The sequence below is a fragment of the Pongo abelii genome, chromosome 11, assembly GCF_028885655.2.
Source record: "Pongo abelii isolate AG06213 chromosome 11, NHGRI_mPonAbe1-v2.0_pri, whole genome shotgun sequence".
In the NCBI taxonomy this organism is placed as follows: Eukaryota; Metazoa; Chordata; class Mammalia; order Primates; family Hominidae; genus Pongo; species Pongo abelii.
The window spans coordinates 139,647,088-139,668,121 of NC_071996.2; the positions used below are offsets into that span (position 1 = coordinate 139,647,088).

Here is a 21,034-nt window from a genome sequence, read left to right on the forward strand (position 1 = left end):
GTGTGATTAGCATGGCTTAGCTATGTTTCTGTGCAAACATACTCACACACAGTTTCCAAATGAATTCACAAACTTCCCTTATAAAACTTCCTTTGAGGCTGGGCCCGGTGGCTCATGCCTATAATCCCAGCACTTTGGGAGGCTGAGGCAGGCAGATCTCTTGAGGTCAGGAGTTTGAGACCAGCCTGGCCAACATGGTGAAACCCTGTCTCTACTAAATATACAAAAATTAGGCCGGGCGCGGTGGCTCATGCCTGTAATCCCAGCACTTTGGGAGGCCAAGGCGGGCGGATCACGAGGTCAGGAGATCGAAACCATCCTGGCCAACATGGTGAAACCCCGTCTCTACTAAAAATACAAAAAAGTAGCCAGACGTGGTGGTGGGCGCCTGTGGTCCCAGCCACTCAGGAGGCAGAGGCAGGAGAATGGCGTGAACCCCGGAGGCAGAGCTTGCATTGAGGTGAGATCATGCCACTGCACTACAGCCTGGGCGACAGAGCAAGACTCCGTCTCAAAAATAAAAAAAAAAAAAAGTTAGCCGGGTGTGGTGGCTCATGCCTGTAATCCCAGCTACTCAGGAGACTGAGGCAGGAGAATCACTTGAACCCGGGATGCGGAGGTTGCAGTGAGCTGAGATCGTGTCATTGCACTCCAGCCTCGGCGACAGAGTGAGACTCTGTTAAAAAATAAAAAAAAAGAAAACTTCCTTTGAGCAAAATAATAAAGGTGCCTGTGTTAAATGCCAAGTAGGTAAAATATGTCTGCAAGCGGAGAATGGCAGGAAGGGGCTCAGAGACACGATGAGACTTTGTGAGTTAAGGGGGTGTCACTGGTGATTTTTCCTGTAAACGTCCCGTGTTTTGTTGTGTTGTTTTATAACAGATTAGAAAATGGTGGGGAAATACTAAAAATAAAAATATCTCGGCTGCTTCTGGAACATTCTGGATGTTTTGCCTTTTGCTAATAGTGTAACTTTTTTTCAAAAGTCATTTTCTTAAAAGACTTCAAAATTGCTTTCTGTTCTCCCACTGCAAGCCCCCGCCCCACCTCTTGGCTCTGCCTATCCCCTCCCCCGGGGTTTCTGCCCACCCCCCGCCCCCAGGCCTGGCCTCCTGGGTGCCACATCTCCAGGGCCCGCCCCATTAATGGCCTGCATTCTGACCGTGACTCCCAGAAGACTCAGCCCCCTGCACAGCGCCTCCTCCCTGCTCCAGACAGCACATGTGTCGTGGAGGGGTCTCCCTCACCAAAACCAGCACCTCTGTCCCATTCCATCCTCCGGCCTCACCTCCGCCCACTGCCTCCCAGAAAAAGGAAAAATCTCTACACCAAGGTCACTGGTCAGTCACCCCGGGTGCCAAGCTCTGCTGTTTCCAAAGGCATGGTCCCACCCATTGGTCACAAGCCCTGAGCACCTAGTTCGGGGCATGTTAGCCCCCAAGGGGGCAGCTGGGCTGGCTGGTCCTCATTTTGTTCATACCCTGTGTAGTCTGACCCTGCTGGGCCGCTCCCCGCCCCCCCACCTCAGCACAGCCTCCATCTTTTTCTCCTGGGCCCCTTGTTTGTTTGTTTCTTTTTGTTTTTCCCTGAGACAGAGTCTTGCTCTGTTGTCCAGAGCCAGAGTGCAATGGCGTGATCTCGGCTCACAGTAACCTCTGCCTCCTGGGTTCAAGCAGTTCTCCTGCCTCAGCCTCCCAAGTAGCTGGGATTATAGGCTCCCACCACCACGCCTGGCTAAATTTTTATATTTAGTAGAGTCGGAGTTTCACCATCTTGGTCAGGCTGGTCTCGAACTCCTGACCTCGTGATCTGCCCACCTCGGCCTCCCAAAGTGCTGGGATTACAGGCGTGAGCGACGTGCCCAGCCTCTCCTGGGCCCCTTCTAAGCACCCCGCCATCCTCCCTGGCTCCTGTCCCCACCCTGCCCTTGTGCGTTTACCAAGGGCTGACCCAGGCATTGAGCCACATGCACAACCGCCTTGCAGCCTTACTAGATCCCTGAGATGTGGAGGGTTTTATCCCCTTTTTGCAGACAGGGAAATTGAATATTCAAACCCAGGCCTGCAGCAATGTGAAACCTTAGGTACTTCCCACTTGCATTTAGGTGGGGGGCCTTGGGCAGTGGGTCTGCCCCAGGAGCCCCGCAATGCGGGAGGCCTGTGTAAAGGCCCCTGGGAAGAGGCCGAGGGCCCGCTCCAGCACCCGGGGCGCTGGTAGGGCCAGGCCTGTTGGCTGCTGTGAGAGACACACCACCAGGCCAGGCTGACATGGGCAGTTGCAGTTTCCCAAGGCAGTCCAGCCTCGGGCACCCCATCCTGTTCCATCCCCAGTGCCCTCTGACTGCACGGTGCTGAGAAGTCCCCCAGCTGTGCTCCCAGACAGGTGGAGACCTCAGTCCTGCAGCCTCATCAAACCATTCCCCATCAGCGGTGGATCCTACCCCTCGACCAGCACCTGCGCTGTCTGCCCCTCACAAAATCCTTGTCCCTTCTTTGATTCCTGGGGGCACAGGGCTGTGAGGGTCAGGACCACCATCAGAATCTCTTACAAAGCCACAGCCTTCTGGCCTCTCAGAGAATCCAACCTGGGTTACAAAGACAAGCGTGCACAGGCCGGGTGCGGTGGCTCACACCTGTAATGCCAGCACTTTGGGAGGCCAAGGTGGGTGGATCACAAGGTCAGGAGTTGAAGTCCAGCCTGGCCAACATGGTGAAACCCCGTCTCTACCAAAGATACAAAAATTAACTGGGCATGGTGGTGCATGCCTGTAATCCCAGCTACTCAGGAGGCTGAGGCAGGCAGGAGAATCACTTTAACCGGGACCCGGGAGGCGGAGGTAGCAGTGAGCCCAAGATCACGCCACTGCACTGCAGCCTGGGCTACAGAGTGAGACTCTGTCTCAAGGAAAAAAAAAAAAGGACTAGCGTGCACAGAGAGCCCTCAAGGTACCAGAGCAGAGCTGTGGATGCCCATTTAAGCCTGTGCCCATAGCTCTGACTGGATTTCACCAACTCCACCCTGGCAGGTTAGCATCAGGAGAGACACTGTCCTGGCTGCTGGGTGGGAAGATAAAGCTGAGTTCCTTCTGTCTGTCTCAGTGAGAGAAGGCACAGCCCTCACCCAGGGAAGCAGAGATCAGGGCTGACTTTCCAAGCCAGCAAGACATGCATTCGGGCTACCTACAAGGCAAAGCAGTTAGATTCGAGCAAAGTGGTGAATTGGTCTGCATGGAAAAATCCAAAACATCCCGCTTTAAGAACCCGGCATGCACACAGTCTTGTGTCAACTTCAGTTTTAACGTGATAGCCAGGCAAGGGGGAAAGATGGGCGGGGCGGGGGACCAAGGACAGAGAGGAAGACAAAGGCTCTGTGAGCTGTGCCTGCTGTAACAAAATACACAACAGAAATGTATTCCTCACACTTCTGAGGAATGGGAAGCCCAAGGTCAAGGTGTTGGCTGATTCGTTTCTGGTGAGGGGCCTCTTCCCGGCTTATAGACAGATGCCTCTTGCAGTGTCCTCACGTGGAGGAGAGAGGAGAGGGGCATCTCTCTTGTGTCTCTCTTTTTTTTTTCTTTTTTTTTTTTTTGAGAATGAGTCTCACTCTGTCACCCAGGCTGGAGTGCAGTGGCGCAAACTCGGCTCACTGCAGCCTCCGCCCCCCGGGTTCACGCCATTCTCCCACCTCAGCCTCCCGAGTAGCTGGGACTACAGGCGCCCGCCACCACGCCTAGCTAATGTTGTTTTTGTATTTTTAGTAGAGACGGGGTTTCACCATGTTAGCCAGGGTGGTCTCGATCTCCTGACCTCATGATCCACCCTCCTCGGCCTCCCAAAGTGCTGGGATTACAGGCGTGAGCCATCGTGCCCGGCCCCTCTTGTGCCCCTTCTTATAAGAGTGAGAATCCCATTCATGGGAGTCTACTCTCCTGACCTAATCACCTCCCAGAGGTCCTGTCACCAAACACCATCACACAGGGGGTTAGGGCTTCAGCGACTGACTTTCAGGAGCACACACACACCAGCGCTCCTGTTGCCCCTCCCAGGGACACCTTGCACTGCAGCAAATCACTGTTTTCTGGCTGCCCTTGGCTGGCTGGCTGGCAGCCTTTGGGGCCCTAGGCATCAGGATGTCTGCTCTGTTTGTTTGCCAATTTCAAAGCACATACCGGAATCAGTGTGGCTGGAGCTGGAGAGGACCTTGGTTTTAGAACTTTGATTGAAGCCTAAGGACCGTTGGTCCATCTGCAGAGCAGCAGTGGCCAAGCCGCTCTTGGCCTTTCCTAGCATGTCGTCCAAGCCCGAGTGGGAAGCGGATGTCCATAGGCAGCTCACCAGAGCCGGCCTAAGGAGGGTTGATGTGCAGGCACTGCGGCAGCGCACAGGACTCCGGACCCCTGGGCACCTGTGTGCCACCCGGGCTGTTGCGTGCATGACTTGGCCAGCCCCTGCCCTCCGTGTGATGGACTCTGCACTTCTTCCAGCCTTGTGGCATCCCAAGTAGGCAGTGAAAAGCTTCGAGAAGGGTGGGCTCTGGGGGCCATGCTGTGATTCCGGGACCCGAGAATTCACGTAAGCCAATTCTTTCATTCTGGGCTCCCATGAATGCACTTGGAGAAGGCAGCTGGGGTCACGCACAGCCAACTGGTGGGCAGGGCTCTCTGCAGGCCATGGGCTCATTTTCCCACCTGCGTAAGTCACGGTGCTGGTGGCAGCAGGATGGGGTCTGCAGGTCTCGCAGGAGTAGGCCAAGAGGACCAGGCAAGGTCTGGCTTCACGATGGGGACCCAGGAGAGAGGACCCAAGAACCCCTGCTGCCTCCTTGCCCAACTGCGTATCACAGAGTGTGCTGGGCCCCGTGGAGGTGGCTGAAGTCTGCGAGGGGGTGGCTGCCCTGGCCTGTGGTGCATTTTACAGATGTGTCAACATGGCAAGCTGGGCCAAGGCCGTCCTGTGCGGAGGCTCAATGAGAGAGCACCCTGGGTAGGGTCTGGACCTGCTGTGTGGGCCTCTTGCTGGCAGGCAGCTCTCTGTTCCCGAGGTTGCAGCAGCTGCCTTCTGTCCTCTCTTTACCCGCACCCGCCTCACCACCCCGCCAGCAGATTCTCCTGCAGAACCTCAAACTTCAGAGACAGCAAGCCTTGAATCATGGAGCCTCTCTAGAGGGAAAACTGAAGCCTGGGAGAGGGTTGGCTGCCCAGGGCCCCACAGCCAACCATAGCCTTGCCCAGAGAGGCTTGGGTCCCTCCTTCTCTGTGCTGGGTGCTTCCTGAGCGCTTGGCACATCTAGACACCAAACAGACCCTTGGGTCTGAGCTGAGTGGGTTCACTAGCTAGCCTCATGCATCCTGCCTTCCGGGCTACTGTGGGCTGCTGGCCTGGTCCCACATCTCCTTTGTGCCTGCTTTCATGATTCCTCGGACAGTCTCCATAGGTTGCCTCAAAACTCTAGAAGAATGAGGTTGCATTTGCACTGTGACTTGTATCCAGGAATATTATCCTACTCAGGCTGGTCAGGTTCTCAACAGGCAGGGAGTGTTGGGAGTGCCCAGCGCTAATGGCAGCAAAGCCACGAGTGCCCCAAGTCTCACCCTGAACCTCAGGCGAAGGTATGGGGACAAGACCAAGCTCAGCTCCCAGTAACTGGCCCTCCCCTTGCCCCAATCCCTTCTGGAACAACACAGGCTGTGCCAGCCTTCACAGGGCAGTGCAGAATCAGGAAAACCTGGCTGGGGCCAGAGTACCCGGGCACATCCTCGCTCTCCTGGGCCGCCTGGGGCCTACATTTGCCCGGGGATCTGCCAGCCCCCACACCTGCGGCCGGGCACATTTAACTGTGACTTGCAGAAGTAATAAGCCTAATATGGTTGACTTTATTTAATTAATAATGATCCTCTTCTGTTCCTCTGTGCTCATAAAATACCCTGCAGGTTGGCAAAAACACTCATAATATTGATCAGAAGTCAGGCGGGATATTTATTTTGTCTTTGCCCCACGAGCATAAATCCTTGTCCACTGCCTCCTGCTCCCCGCGTGTGGGATTTACAGTGGCCAGCTTCTTAAAAGCATTCGGTAATTAAGGAATAAATATCCATTGGCCTTTGTGGGCTGTGCTCTGTCCCTCCGCCCGACCCCCTAGCAACGTGGCTCGGGGAGAAGGCATGCATGCAAGGGGGAGGCAGCTGTCAGCACCTGCTCGCAGTGGGCCGGGGTCTTCCCCTGCCGAGAAAGGAAGCCCCTCTCTCTTCCTCACATATTGTTCCAGCCCCGTCTTCCATGCCTCCCCTCCCAGTTCCTGTTTTGCTTGAGGCAGGAAGCACTCTGGAAATTCCTTGCTGCTAGCCCTCTTTTCTCTCCTTCCTCTGCCCTCCTCTCCTCCTGGTCAGTTTCAACACCAGGCGGGCGGGTCCCCTCCAGTGTCTGCTCCTCACCCTGAGGGTGTTCCTCCACGCCAGCCCGCTCTACTACAGAATCTCCTTGAAAATCACTGCCAAACTCCTCTTCCACCTGTTGGCGGGGGCAGGGCAGATGTTTCCAAAGGAAAGACTGTGGCAAGTGGCAGGCACACAGACACAAATTCTTCTTTTGGCCTTTTCGCACTGGAAGAGAGAGGGGGTTCCAATAAAAATGAACACATTAGACTCGACCTGGAGTGCACTTTGGGGAAGGGCTGTTGCTCAGTGTCTTATAGACGTGCTCAGAAAGTCACATTAGTGAGATTCGAAGGCTGAGAATGAAACCACCAAGAGACTGCTTTACAGCACCCCAGAGCGCCCCAGCCCTGCCACACACAGCGGCCCCTGTGAGGACCTAGGCAGACGTCTGGCTGCCCACCCCCTTGTCTGTGTCGCGTTCATCTCCCAGACCCCGCCACGAGACAGTGCTGAAAGGCAGTCAGAAGCTTTGTGGTTATTTGCTTAAAACTTTCTTTTCTGGGAATCCAACCCATTAACCTTATTGCCCCTTGGCAGTGTGCTGACCCTTCCCTGCCAGGACCAAAACACAGCTGATGGTGGCTGTGTGAGACTGCATCTTTGCAGCTCTCAAATGCATGAGGAACAGAGAATGGGGCATTGCGGGAAGATGTTTCTCTCTGAAGGTAGTTGTGTGTAGGTGTGACTCTCCCTGTGCTCTCCAGATGTCCCCAGAGGTCTTGGTCTATGCTTTGCTCATCACTGACAAGGATTTGCCAGTGCATAGATGACAGTGCCACCAGCAGTGACCAAGGTCACCTCTGGGACTCAGCTGCCTGGTCAGCCTGACCCCCCCACCCCCGAGCACCTCATACGTGGGCAGCACTTCCGTTTTGGGTACTGGTATCTATATGACTTGCCTTTTCCTTTTAGTGATCTCCTTTCTCTTCATTCTAAAATTCCATGAATTATTATTCATCTTTGTAATTATTATAAATATTTATAATAATAAATTATAGATAGTTTTGATAGGGAAGAAGAGGAGGGAGGAAAAACTGAGATGATCTAGATCCATGCATCTTCTGTAATGGCAAAAGTGTTCTCGATCAGCAGCCGTGGAAATGTCCTAGTCAGCGGCACTGTTGGTGCTGTGGACCGGCAGCCGTGGGAACGTCCTAGTCGGCGGTAGCGTCGGTGCTCTGGACCGGCAGCCGTGGGAACGTCCTAGTCGGCGGTAGCGTCGGTGCTCTGGACCGGCAGCCGTGGGAACATCCTAGTCGGCGGCAGCGTCGGTGCTCTGGACCGGCAGCCGTGGGAACGTCCTAGTCGGCGGCACTGTTGGTGTTCTAGACTGGCAGTTGTGGAAATGTTCTGGATCCGAGCATCCCAAGGTGGCAGCTGCCAACCACATATTTATGTAAAGCACTGGAAATGTGTCTAAAGGAACTGTGTTTCTAATGTTATTTTGTTTCAATTAATTCACGTCCACACCCATGGGCAGCTTATAGCTGCCCCATTGGGGGGCACAGCTGTAGATTCTTTCTCTGAAGCAAACCCTTTCTAACCCTTCGCCAGAGACCAGAGCCACGTGTTAAGGTGGCCAAAGGGAGAGAGTGAGAAAATGATGCTGTGGATCTACCCAGACTCTCGAAGCCCAAAGAGTCTGGTTGTACAGATGGGAAGAAGTTGCCTAATTTGGGAGGCATCAGATCCCTGAGCAAGAGGTCAGGCCGTGCCAGGGCAGCCAGTCTGTCAGGTGTCCCAGCTGGGGGCCCTGGGCAGTGTTCTGTATCACTGACCTTTCCTCTAAGATGGGGGTAAGAATAGGACCTTCCTCACTAGGTGTTGTTAGAATTAAAACAGATAGTTGTATAAAAGGTTCCGCCTGGGCTGGGTGCAGTGACTCACACCTGTAATCCCAGCACTTTGGGAGGCCGAGGTGGGAGGATTGCTTGAGGCCAGGAGTTCAAGACCAGCCTGGGCAACCCTGGTGGAGCCACTGCACTCCAACCTGGGCAACAGAGAGAGACCCTGTCTCTAAGAGAAAAGAAAAAGACCCCTTTCTCTACAAAAAAAAATTGAAAATTAGCTGGGCATGGTGATGTGCACCTGTAGTTCCACCTACTTGGGAGGCTGAGGCAGGAGGACCACTTGAGCCCGGGAGTTCCAGACTGCAGTGAGCTACAATTGCGCCACTGCACTCTAGTCTGGGTGATAAAGCAAGACCCTGTCTCAAAAAATAAAAAAGCCTCAAGTCAGCGGTTGGCACATCACAAATACTTGATAAGCATTGGCTGTGAACATTACTGATACTTTTCCTAGTCTGTATAACAGAGTTTGTCTATTTTAATAGTGACTCCACATTTATATAAATATATGTCCATGATCAATCACCTAAAACCCACCATTTGGCTCATGTAGCATTGTAAATAAAGATGGAGAAATTATGCAGAAAGGCCTATGTTTATTATTGTCTCAGTCCTCTGGGGCTGCTGTAACAAAATACCTTAGATGGGGTGATTTATACACAAAAGAAGCGTCTTGCTCACGGTTCTGGAGGCTGGAAAGTCCAAGACAGAGGCACCGGCAGATTCGGTGTCTGGTGAGGGCTCGGTCTCTGCTTCATGGAGAATACCTCATTGCTATGTCCTCAGGTGATAGAAGAGGGAAACCAGCTCCCTCGGGCCTCTTTTATAAGAGCACTAAATCCCATTTATGAGGGCAGGGCCATCGTCACCTAGTCACCTCCCAAAGGGCCTACCTCTTAATAACATCACCTTGGGGAGTTAGGATTTCAGCAAATGGATTTGGGGTGACAGAAGCACATAGCAGTGATAAAAGAGCAGACTTTGTTGATAAATCCGTGCAGGGAAGGCACCCTCACTGCAGTGTTTCCAGTCACTGGGATGAGAAAGGGCCGATCCCAGCTGAGCGTGGTGGCACATGCCTATAGGCCCAGCTACTCAGGAGGCTGAGGTGGGAGGATTGCTTGAATCCCAACCTGGACAATATAGCAAGACCCCTATTTCTACCAAAAAAAAAAAAAAATTACCCAGGCATGGTGGCACACGCCTGTAGTCGCAGCTGCTCAAGAGGCTGAGGTGGTAGGAGGATCGCTTGAGCCCAAAGCAATCCAGCCTGCTCAAACCCAGCCTGGGCAGCATAGCAAAACCCTGTCTTAAAAAAAAAAAAAAAAAGGAAGAGAAGAAGACTGGGCACTGTGTTTCAACACTTGGAATCCCAGCACAAAGCAGGTGGATCACTTGAGTCCAGGAGTTTGAGACCAGCCTGGGCAACATGGTGAAACCCCGTCTCTACAAAAAGTACAAAAAATTAGCCACACATGGTGGTATACGCCTGTATTCCCAGCTACTTGGGAGGCTGAGTTGAGAGGACTGCTTGAGCCCAGGAGTTTGAGGCTGCAGTGAGCCCTGGTCAAGCCACTGCACTCCAGCCTGGGCGACAGTGAGACCCTAGCTCGAAAAAAAAAAAGAAGAAAGGGTCCATCCCAGTATCAGGCAGTGTGAAGTGCCGGGAACACACAGACCTGCCCGTGGCATCCCGCAGTCACTTGAGGACAGATAAACCATCACAGTTGGTTGTTGCCTTTTCACTGGAGTCATCGGCAGTGTTGTCATGCGACTGGTCTTGCTGAGGTGCATTCTCCAGTGGGCACTGCAGTGAGGGCTCCCACGTGGTCTTCCCTCGGGCTTTTACCCCAGGACCTGTAACCCCAAGACAGAGCCCGGTGCGGCCTGCATGTGATGATCGGCCCCCATCCTGGGTCCTTGCCACAGAGAGTGAAATAAAAGCTCTCTGGAGGCCAGGCGTGGTGTCTCACACCTGTAATCCCAGCACTTTGGGAGGCTGAGGAGGGCAGATCACCAGAGGTCCATAATTCGAGACCAGCCTGGCCAACATGGCGAAACCCTATCTCTACTAAAAATACAAAAATTAGCCAGACGCGGTGGCACGTGCCTGTAATCCCAGCTACTCAGGAGGCTGAGGCAGGAGAATCGCTTGAACCCAGGAAGTGGAGGTTGCAGTGAGCCAAGATTGTGCCACTGCACTCTAGCCTGGGCGGCACAGCGAGACTCCATCTCAAAAAGAAAGAGAGAAATAGAGAGGAGAGAGAGAAAGAAAGAAAGAAAGAGAAAAGCTCTCTCTCCCCACAACCGTGACTTGCACATTTTCTTTTGTAAACATAAATGCTTCTCTCCATCCCCCGTCCCCTCCCTCCTGATCTGTTCTTGACTCTGCCTTGGTTCTGTTGTCGCTGGGTTGGCTGTCATGCTGTCTGTGCAGCACCTGCTTTCTGTTTGCAGGTTCTGGGAGTTATATGACGCTGGGCAAACCGGGAGCAGCGTGGGCATCCCGGCCCAAGCTCGGGGGCTCAGGAGTCGGGAGTCGGCACTCACACTCACATGCACACGCACATGCACAGAAGGCTCTCCCAGTCTCTCAGTCGGCACTCACACACACACTCACACGTACACGCACAGAAGGCTCTCCCACTCTCTCAGTCGGCACTCTCACACACACGCTCACACGCACACACACAGAAGGCTCTCCCACAGTCTCAGTCGGCACTCACACACACACGCTCACACGCACACACACAGAAGGCTCTCTCACTCAGCCGGCACTCACACGCACACGCTCACACGCACACACACAGAAGGCTCTCCCACAGTCTCAGTCGGCACTCACACACACATGCTCACACGCACACACACAGAAGGCTCTCCCACTCTCAGCTGGCACTCACACGCACACGCTCACACGTACACGCACAGAAGGCTCTGCTGCTCTCTCAGCCGGCACTCACACGCACACGCTCACACGTATGTGCACAGGTGGCTCTCCCGCTCTCAGTCTGGTCCCTGGGCAGGTTGAAGGCAGCTCAGCATCCATCTTTTTCCAGAGAAGAGAACTTGGCCCTGCCAGGCTGCTGGCGGCCACCTCTTGGCCCCAGGCCTGTCCTGAAGGTGGGGGCCAGATTGGGAGCCCCCTTGCTTCCACTCTGCAGCCCTGTCTGGCCTGAATGGTGTAAAATTCCCTGGGTCTTTCCTTCCTTCTTGCTCTGTTTCAAGGAAGGAAAAGCCGGGTCTGTCAGTTCTAGGCTTTCCACTCTTTTTCCCCTTTTGCAACTTGGAATAAAATCGACCTGTCTCTTCCTTCCTGCAGCCTTTCTTTTTTCCCACGATTTCCCAAAATATGGCCACCGCTCTGCCGTCACGTGTGCATCTTGTTCCACATTTGATATGGAGTTTGTTTTGTTTGTTTTTGAGACGGAGTCTCGCTCTGTTGCCCAGGCTGGAGTGCAGTGGTACAATCTCAACTCACTGCAACCTCCGCCTCCCGGGTTCAAGCAATTCTCTGCCTCAGCCCCCCAAGTAGCTGGGATTACAGGCATCCGCCACCATGCCTGGCTAATTTTTGTATTTTTAGTAGAGATGGGGTTTTACCATGTTGGCCAGGCTGGTCTCAAACTCCTGACCTCGTGATCCACCCACTTCAGCCTCCCAAAGTGCTGGGATTACAGGCATGAGCCACCGTGCCCGGCTGGAGTTTGTTTTTTAAAATGTGTACGTGCTCGGGGGTGTTACCAGGAATGATCAATAAAGTCAGTTACTGTCATCCTTACCCCCACACTAAGTGCTCCGGTTACATGGAGATTACACCTTGCCAGCTGAGTCATGCAGTGGATTTGGCATGGCAGGCACTAAGTATGCGGGTTGCAGGTGGGGAGTGTCCAAGAGAATTGTCTTTGGGGTGGACACAGGGAAGCCACCTTGGCCAAGTCACCACCCCTCAAGGTCAGGTGCGGCAAAGCCCATCAGGCAGCAATGCTAGAGTGTCTGTCTCAGAGCTGGCAGACCCCGAAAAACCCAGAGGGTTCATGGCTCCTGCAACCTGCCCAGTGATTCCTGTGTCCTGTGCTCAGTGCCCGGCTGTCCCTGTGGACAGCTTCCTGTCATGGCCTAGAGAGAGGTAAAGAGCCACCTTTACCTCTTCTTTTAGGCAGGAGGAGAAGCAAATATAAAATACAATGGCGCCTGAAATGTACCTTTTCTTTTTATTTTGGGGATTGGGTCAGTGCCTTTCTTTCAATGAGTTGCCCATTCCCTCATTTTCCCTCGCTCTCCTGCGGTTGATTTATTTAAAGGTGTGTCAGCACCGCATCAAATGAGGAACTGGGCCCCCTCCTTTCTGCTGACAGCCGGCCGCACCAATAATTCATTTTTTAGCTCATTAGCTAACAGAGGCTGTGAGCAGTGGTCCTCCCGGGGATTAGAATGAGGGGAGGTGATCTACTGCCGGCTGCCTGCTCTTGAACTGGCCTTCCTTGGGGAAAATGAAAGGCTCAGCCAAGACAAGCCAGGGATCCCAGAAGTAGAATCGTGGCCTCCGAGTGACCATTTGAGTCTGTGTGCTTTGACGTCGTGGCTTCTTAGGGCAAATGCCTCTAGACAGAATATTCTCATCGAGAAGAAGCCATTGTCAGCGTGTCCCTTGGTCATATGTGACTTGTGTATGGAGACGCTAGTGAGAAAGATGAAGGATGCTATCCAGAGTATGCGTCAGCTCAGGCTGCCAAAATAAAGTATTACACATGGGTGGCTTAAGTGCAGGACATTCACACCTCACAGTTCTGGAGGCTGGAAGTCTGGGATCAGGGTGCCCGCAGGGTTGGTTCTGGTGAGACCTCTCTCCCTGGCTGACAGATGGTGCCTTCTCCCTGTGTCCTGCCTTTCCTCCGGGTGCGCTCAGAGGGAGAGAGACATCACCAGTGTCTCGTCCTCTTATACGGGCATCTGGCTTATTGAATTAGAGCTCTAGCTTTATAGCGTCATTTAACGTAAATTCTCTCCCTGAAGACCCCATCTCCACATACAGCAACATTGAGGGTTAAAGCTTCAGCATGTGAATTTTATGGGACACGACTCAGCCTCTAACATCCGAGAAGCCTTTAAACATCTCAAGGCTGTGGGCAGGAGCCAACCAGATGTTGCTCCTGCAACTCTGACAGCTATGAGGTCATTTAAACCAGCCAGACTCCTTCTTACCCCAGAGTCTCAGGATCCTCTGCACCCTCTGGGGAGCTCACAAGATGCCAGCAGGCTTGGCAAGGCCTCTGGCCAAGAGCAGCACCCCCTACCATGCTGAGCATGAGGAGTTGCGTGAAGCTTGTATGTACACACAGCCATGATTTAGAAGCCTCCCGTGCCCAGCAGGCCTTCAGTACCCACGGCCCCGTGCCATCAGCACTTCCCCAACACGTGCTGCTTCCATTGGTGAGCTCCTGTGTGCTCACATAACGTTGAATTATCAGGGAGGTTGTTCTCTTCAGTCATAACAACAGCCGCTGTTTGCAGGGGAACCACTGTGGCCATGGTGTCATCCAAATGCGTGATCCCAAATCCCAAAACAGCCCTGCCTTGTGTAGATGTCAGCTGTCCCCATTTGACACATGAGGAAAGGAGAGTCCAAGAAGTTATTAGAAAAGCGAACATCTACACCACTAAGTCGAAAAAAGGCACATAAGCCACAGTCTCTCTAACACTTAAGAGTGCAGCCTATGAGCCTAGTGTTGGTGGGGAGATTGGCTTTTCCCTGCCTTTGGGCATTGCAGAAAGTACAGGGAGCTAAGCTTTCCCCCTGGTGTGCGGATGGGAACATCCACAGGAGGTGGGCTTCAAGTCCCAGCAGGTGGCTGACATGCATCAGGTTGCTGAAGTAGCACCAAAAAACCCAGTGCCCTTGTCTGAGTCCTGTTTTCATACTAGTTAAATTTCAGCTGCTAACAAGAATCACGTCTGATGCAGACACAAAGCCCAGTGGCTGCCCCAACTCCCTGGCCACCTCCTAGTGTCCGAAAAAACACTGAAATACTGCAGTCCCAAAGGACTCAGAAGTCAGCATTGAAAGCTCCTGTTTTTGTTTTGTTTTGTTTTGTTTAGACAGAGTCTCGCTCTGTCACCCAGGCTGGAGTGCAGTGGCGCAATCTTGGCTCACTGCAACCTCCGCTTCCTGGATCCAAGCGATTCTCCTGCCTCAGCCTCCTGAGTAGCTGGCACTACAGGTGTCTGCCACCAAGTCAGGCTGATTTTTGTATTTTTAGTAGAGACGGGTTTTCACTATGTTAGCCAGGCTGGTCTCAAACTGCAGACCTCAGGTGGCCCGCCCGGCCTCGGCCTCCCAGAGTGCGAGGATTACAGGCATGAGCCACTGCAGCTGGCTGAAAACTTTTGTTTTTTTTGTTTTTGAAACGGAGTTTTACTCTTGTTGCCCAGGCTGGAGTGCAATGGCGCAATCTCGGCTCGTTGCATCCTCCACCCTCCACAGAGTTTAAGCAATTCTCCTATCTCAGCCTCCCTTTTGTGGGTTTCGGGCCCACAAAACCTGGACCTACCTGTTATTACGTAGTTTAAACAATGCTGATTTTTTTTTCCATAAGTTATTGGGGTACAGGTGGTATTTGGTTAATTAAGTTCTTTTTTTTTTTTTTTTTTTTTTTTTTTTGAGAGTTTTGCTCTGTCGCCCAGGCTGGAGTGCAGTGGTGCAATCTTGGCTCACTGCAGCCTCTGCCTCCTGGGTTCAAGCGATTCTCCTGCATCAGCCTCCTGAGTAGCTGGGATTACAGGCGCACGCCACCACCCTCACTATTTTGCATTTTTAGTAGAGACAGGGTTTCACCATGCTGGCCAGGCCGGTCTCAAACTCTTGACCTCAAGAGATCCACCCACCTCGGCCTCCCAAAGTGCTGAGATTACAGGCCTAAGCCACCACGGCCAGCCATGAGTAAGTTCTTTAGTGGTGATTTGTGAGATCTTGGTGCACCTATCACCCGAGCACTATACACTGCACCCTATTTGTAGTCTTTTATCCCTCGCCCCCCTCCCACTCTTCCCCCCAAGTCCCCAAAGTCCGTTGTATCATTCTTCTGCCTTTTGTGTCCCCATAGCTTACCTCCCACATATCGGTGAGAACATACAATGTTTGGCTTTCCATTCTTGAGTTACTTTCCTTAGAATAATAGTCTCCAGTCTCATTGGAGGTCACTGCAAATGCTGTTAACCCATTCCTTTTTATGGCTGTGTAGTAGTCCATCATATATATATATATATATATATATATATATATATATATATATATATAGACACACCACAGTTTCTTTATCCACTTGTTGATTGATGGCCATTGGGGTAGGTTCCACAATTTTGCAATTGTGAATTGTGCTACTATAAACGTGTGTGTAAGTATCTTTTTCATATAATGACTGCTTTTCCTCTGGGTAGGTACAGTAGTGTGATTGCTGGATCAAATGGTAGTTCTACTCTTAGTTCTTTAAGGAATCTTCACACTGTTTTCCATAGTGGCTGTACTAGTTTACATTCCCACCAGCAGCATAGAAGTGTTCCCTGTACACCACATCCACGCCAACATCTACCGTTTTTAGATTTTTTTATTATAGCCATTCTTGAAGGATTAAGGTGGTATCAACAATGCTGATTTTTAAAAGTAAAGAACAGCTCATTGAAATGTGTGTCAGCTTGTCAGTTCAGATGAGGTTGCCTGTGAGGTGAGATGTGAGGACAGAGAATCACTCCAGCAGTTCCCGGGGAGAACATACTGACACAGCGAAGGGTTCAGGAGCCGCAGGTTTGTACTCATTCTTTGGCTGGGGTGTTCAAATATTAAAAAGAAATTGAATAATTGCAGTTAGCGCTGTAGCTACTATGTTAAGTTATGTGGTTTATCCCTGAGTGATTTGGCAATGACTATTAAAGTCAATCGGAGCGGAATCAAATAGTTGTGGGATTTTAATGTCTACCAAAAAATGAGAGTTAGCAAATTGGAACTGGAAAATCTGGACGTATCCTTCACTGTCATCCCTTTTCATTTAATTCACGTTTTGCCCCTTCTCTTTTGTGATTTATGAAATGCATCAACAAACGTTTAATACATTTTAAATAAGGCCTTTAAAATAGTATCAGAACTACTTCTTTTTGTCTGTCTCCCAAACCTGTATTTCCCAGACATTGTCAGTGCTTTTGTGCTTGTGTTTTTGCCCAAGTGGGGTGCAGGGGCTGCCTCCGCTGCATTTGTGGGGGCCAGTGTCACTTCTCAGCTGTAGCCAAGTGTTTGTCCTGGAAATCTCCAAATGAAAAGAGTCAGGGGTCACTCTGGGGTCACTCACATGTACCAGGAAGTGAAGCAAAACTAATCCAGATTTACTCCTGGAAGAATTTGTTTGCCTAAGTATTTAAAAACAGATTAGGGCTAACCCGACACTAGATCACTAGGTGCAATGTAAACACGGGTAAAAGGTGTAAACAAGGCCTTTCCTCTGTACTTCGGAAGCAGAAATGTCATGGGTAATGAGTTTTCTTTCTAGACTTTCGTGGAAGCCCTGAGTGATTTCTCCGTGTCGTTTGTAGCTGTGTACTCTGATTATTCCCCTGGAGAAACCTGAATTTTGGAGAGGGCGATTGTGAATCAGCACGTTATTAAAGTCTCTATGGGTAATTGCAGTCCCTTCTTATGTGAAGGGCTTTTCTTTCTTTTCTTTTTCTTTATTATTATTTTTTTTCCGAGATGGAGTCTCATTCTGTTACCCAGGCTGGAGTGCAGTGGTGCAATCTCAGCTCACTGCAACCTCTGCCTCCCGGGTTCAAGCCATTCTCCTACCTCAGCTTTCCGAGTAGCTGGGATTACAGGCGCCGCCACCACACCGGCTAATTTTTGTATTTTTAGTAGAGACGGGGTTTCACCATGTTGGCCAAGCTGGTCTCAAACTCCTGACCTCAGGTGATCCACCCACCTCGGCCTCCCAAAGTGCTGGGATTACAGGCGTGAGCCACCGCGCCCAGCCTCTTTTCTTTGTCATCCTCATCAAAAAGGCAGGCAGGGAGCACTTCCCTGGCTGGGCTCGGCTCCTGGGATCCTTGTAAAATTTCAAGAGCTACTTGTAAAATCTCACACTGTTCTTTGTAAATTTCTTGTCCCCCACCACCCCACCTTTTTTTTCCCCTCTAGCGGTGCTGCAGAGTCTTGAGTTTTCAGTATCTGTCACGCTCTTTTTTGAGAAACCAGAAACCATCATCAGTAGCCACAAAGTACAGGAGCTGCTCGCCTGGGGTCCTTCCTTTGGGTCAACATAAACATGCCTTACTGTTGCTTTCCTCTTCTATTTCTTGAGCTTCTCATCTCATCCTGTCCTGTCCTTCTCAGCCCTCCCCACAGATGTGTAGCAGGGTCTCCATCCTCTATAGACCCCCCAGGAGGAGACCACGTATTACACTGGCCAGCTCAGGCAGCCCCATCTCAGCTAGGTTGTGATGCTGGGGCCGGGGCGGGCAGGCATCAGCATCATCCGCTCTCCACACCTCCGACCCCACCCCTCCCCAGCTTTGTCCTCTCCTCTGCCTCTGGGCTCAGCTCTGGCTTCTGGGAGCTACCTGCCTGTTTCCCAGGCCCTGGAACAGTTTCCCCCAAAAAACCCAGCCATTCCTGACATTCTGTCCTTTCCACTTAAGCCTTCCCCAAGTATCTGGAGATTCCAAAAGCTGCATCTCCCTGCTAAACCTCCTCATTGAAGTCTCCACCCTCTCCTGCATGAGTCTGTTGCCATGTTTTCCTCAGCTGAAAGGGTTTGAAGACCCTGGGAAGTCCACACACACCCCCTATTTCGGAGTTTGAAGCTAAAAGCACAATGGTCACCCCCAAGTGTGGGGAGTGCACTGGCTGTCCCTTCCCCCACCCCCCGGCTCCAGCCAAGTGTCCTGTAGCCCTGACTTACAGTCCTGCTTACAGTAAAGCAGCTCTTGGCCCTGGAGACCATGCTTCCATCATGCCGGTCCGTGCTCTTCACCCCGGATACCGTGCTTCCATCGTGCTGGTCCCAGGCAGTAGGGTGGTTTCCCCTGTGCATCGGCGTGTGAGAGCCACTGATCCAAGGCCATGGCCTTGAGCCCTCACTTGGTAGTTTTTTTTCCAAGGACAGCTTCTACACTAAAAGTGACAGAAGCAGCACCAAGGCAATGTATGAGCCTGAGATCAGCGGCTCTCACACCTTGGGCCTATTGGAATCCCCTGCAGGGCTTGTTAAAACACCCTGAGAGGTTCGGATTCAGGGGGTCTGGGGCGTGACCTGAGAATCTGCGTTTCTGGGCTGATGCTGCTGGTGAGGATACTGTTTTGTGAAGGTGGATAAACGTTTCCCCCAGGGGCCTTTGTGCCGAGTGAAGACCTTTGCTTTCTGTTATTTCACTTCCCTCTCGGCTCCTCCCGACCACACTGGGCAGGGGCCGGCAGCCTGTGTTCTCGGGCCTGATCGTGACTGCACCTGTCTGGTGGCTCTTTGCAGGGAAGAGAAGGAACGGTGGATCCGTGCCAAGTACGAGCAGAAGCTCTTCCTGGCCCCGCTGCCCTGTACGGAGCTGTCCCTAGGCCAGCACCTGCTGCGGGCCACCGCCGACGAGGACCTGCGGACGGCCATCCTGCTGCTGGCACACGGCTCCCGGGATGAGGTGAACGAGACCTGCGGGGAGGGAGACGGCCGCACAGCGCTGCATCTGGCCTGCCGCAAGGGGAACGTGGTCCTGGCGCAGCTCCTGATCTGGGTAGGTGGTCTGCACGCCTGGCAGAGGACAGGGCCACAGGAGGCACTCTCTGCTTTGTTCTGCTTCCGCGGGCATCTTTCTGGCAGAAGGCTGTTGTTCTCGATCTGCAAGTGGGAACAGTTCCTAATGGGAAACTCTGATTGAAGAGCAGAGGGCCTTATGGAGAGACAGCCGGTCCTCCTTGTACAGTACTTGCTAGAGTTTCTGAAAATTGCAACTTTGTGATTGCCCCTTATCAGGCAGGGTTGGTGCTATCCCTCTTTATCATTTCCATCATCTTCTGGAGAGAAGGCGGTGTATTAACGGGATGGCTTGTAGGGCTTCCCCATTTCCAAACCTTTGGTGTTTTTATTCACTTAACACAGAAATACTGGACCCTAAACTTTAAGGTCTGATGTGGCAGGAGTTTGTCAAAGGACTTCTTTCGAACCATTCTGATTAATTTCTACTGGGGAAAAGTATTCTTTACATTCCTATTGAAGCATGTGTCACAATGCTTGAAGGAGTGAAAGAGAAGGATAAAGTGGTTGTGCAGAGAGGCCCTGCCCGTGCCACCCGGGAGCTACATCTGAGAAGCCACGCCCACCTAGGGGCTGCCTGTGGACCTCTGGGACTTCTGCTGAGGCAGGTCCGCACCAGAGGCAGGCAGAAAGCTGCCTGCAGGGAGGCTCTCCAGGTAGGGAAGGCAAGTGTGTGCCCAGAAGTGGAGACAGCACCCAGAGGTGGGACACCCAGCTGGAGGCTCTTCTGTCTCCACCCGCAAGGCAGGATGGGTCAGTCCAGCACAGCAGCATGTTCTACAGCAGCATGTGTAGAGTGCAGCAGGTTTCTGCATGTTTTTGATCTGACTTTTTTGTTTTTTGTTTTTTTGAGACAGAGTCTCGCTCTGTCACCCAGGCTGGAGTGCAGTGGTGCGATCTCAGCTCACTGCAACCTCCGCCTCCCAGGTTCAAGCAATTCTCCTGCCTCAGCCTCCCGGGAAGCTGGGATTACAGGTGCGCACCACCACGCCCAGCTAATTTTTGTATTTTTAGTAGACACGGGGTTTCACCATGTTGGTCAGTCTGGTCTCGAGCTCCTGACCTCATGATCCACCCGCCTCAGCCTCCCAAAGTGCTGGGAGTACAGGCATGACCCACCACGCCCGGCCTTGATCTGACTTTTTTGATGGGTGCAGTTGGTGAATGAGTGAGATACAGACACTACACCAAAAATCACACAGATACTCCCTTTTGCTCATGAGTCATACATGTGATGTAATGCAAATTAAATAAGAGTTGTGTGTAGTATGCTAGGGCTGCCATAACAAAATACCACAGACAGGGGTGCGTCAACAACAGACATTTATTTTTTCACAGTTCTGGAGGCTGGAAGTACAAGATCAAAGGGCCAGCAGGAATGGTTCCTGGTGAGGCCTCTGTCACGGCTGGTAGACGGCCGCCCTCTCCCTGTGTTCCCACAGGGCCTTTGCTCTGCACTCGCTCCTGGTAGATCTCTCCTTTCCCCCCCACCCCCTTCTTTTTGGGACAAAGTCTTGCTCTGTTGTCCAGGCTGGAGTGTAGTGGCACAATCATAGCCCACTGTAACCTCGAACTCCTGGGTTCAAGCACTCCCCCACCCTAGCCTCCCAAGTAGTTGAGACCACAGGCATGCACCCCCATGAATGGCAGTTTTTTAAAAATTTTGTAGAGTTAACGTTCTTATCGTATTGCCCATGGGTTTTGAACTCCTGCCTTTAAGCAGTCCTCTCACTTCGGCCTCCCAAAGTGTTGAGATTACAGGTATCAGCCTCCCAGCCCAGCCTCTTCCTCTTCTCATATAGATGCTAACCCAATTGTGACCTCATTTAAGCTAATATACCACCATAAAGACTCTATCTGCAAATACAGTCACATTCTAAAGTACTGGGTGTTAGGACTTAAACATGTGAATTGTTGGTGCAAGCAGGGGGCACAGTTGTAAATTACAGGCCATCTTTCCTTCTCCAGTTGAG

At 52.0% G+C, this 21,034-nt stretch overlaps 1 protein-coding gene across 12 annotated transcripts in view; it reads left to right on the forward strand.

Moving 5' to 3' along the window:
• AGAP1 (ArfGAP with GTPase domain, ankyrin repeat and PH domain 1) overlaps positions 1 to 21,034 on the forward strand; it is a 635,310-nt gene that overhangs the window by 611,207 nt on the left and 3,069 nt on the right. For all 12 annotated transcript variants that reach the window (XM_054550021.2, XM_024243256.3, XM_024243257.3 and 9 more), the window contains one exon: positions 18,786 to 19,041. In XM_054550021.2, the coding sequence (XP_054405996.1) occupies positions 18,786 to 19,041 (256 nt within the window). The remainder of the gene's footprint in view (positions 1 to 18,785; positions 19,042 to 21,034) is intronic.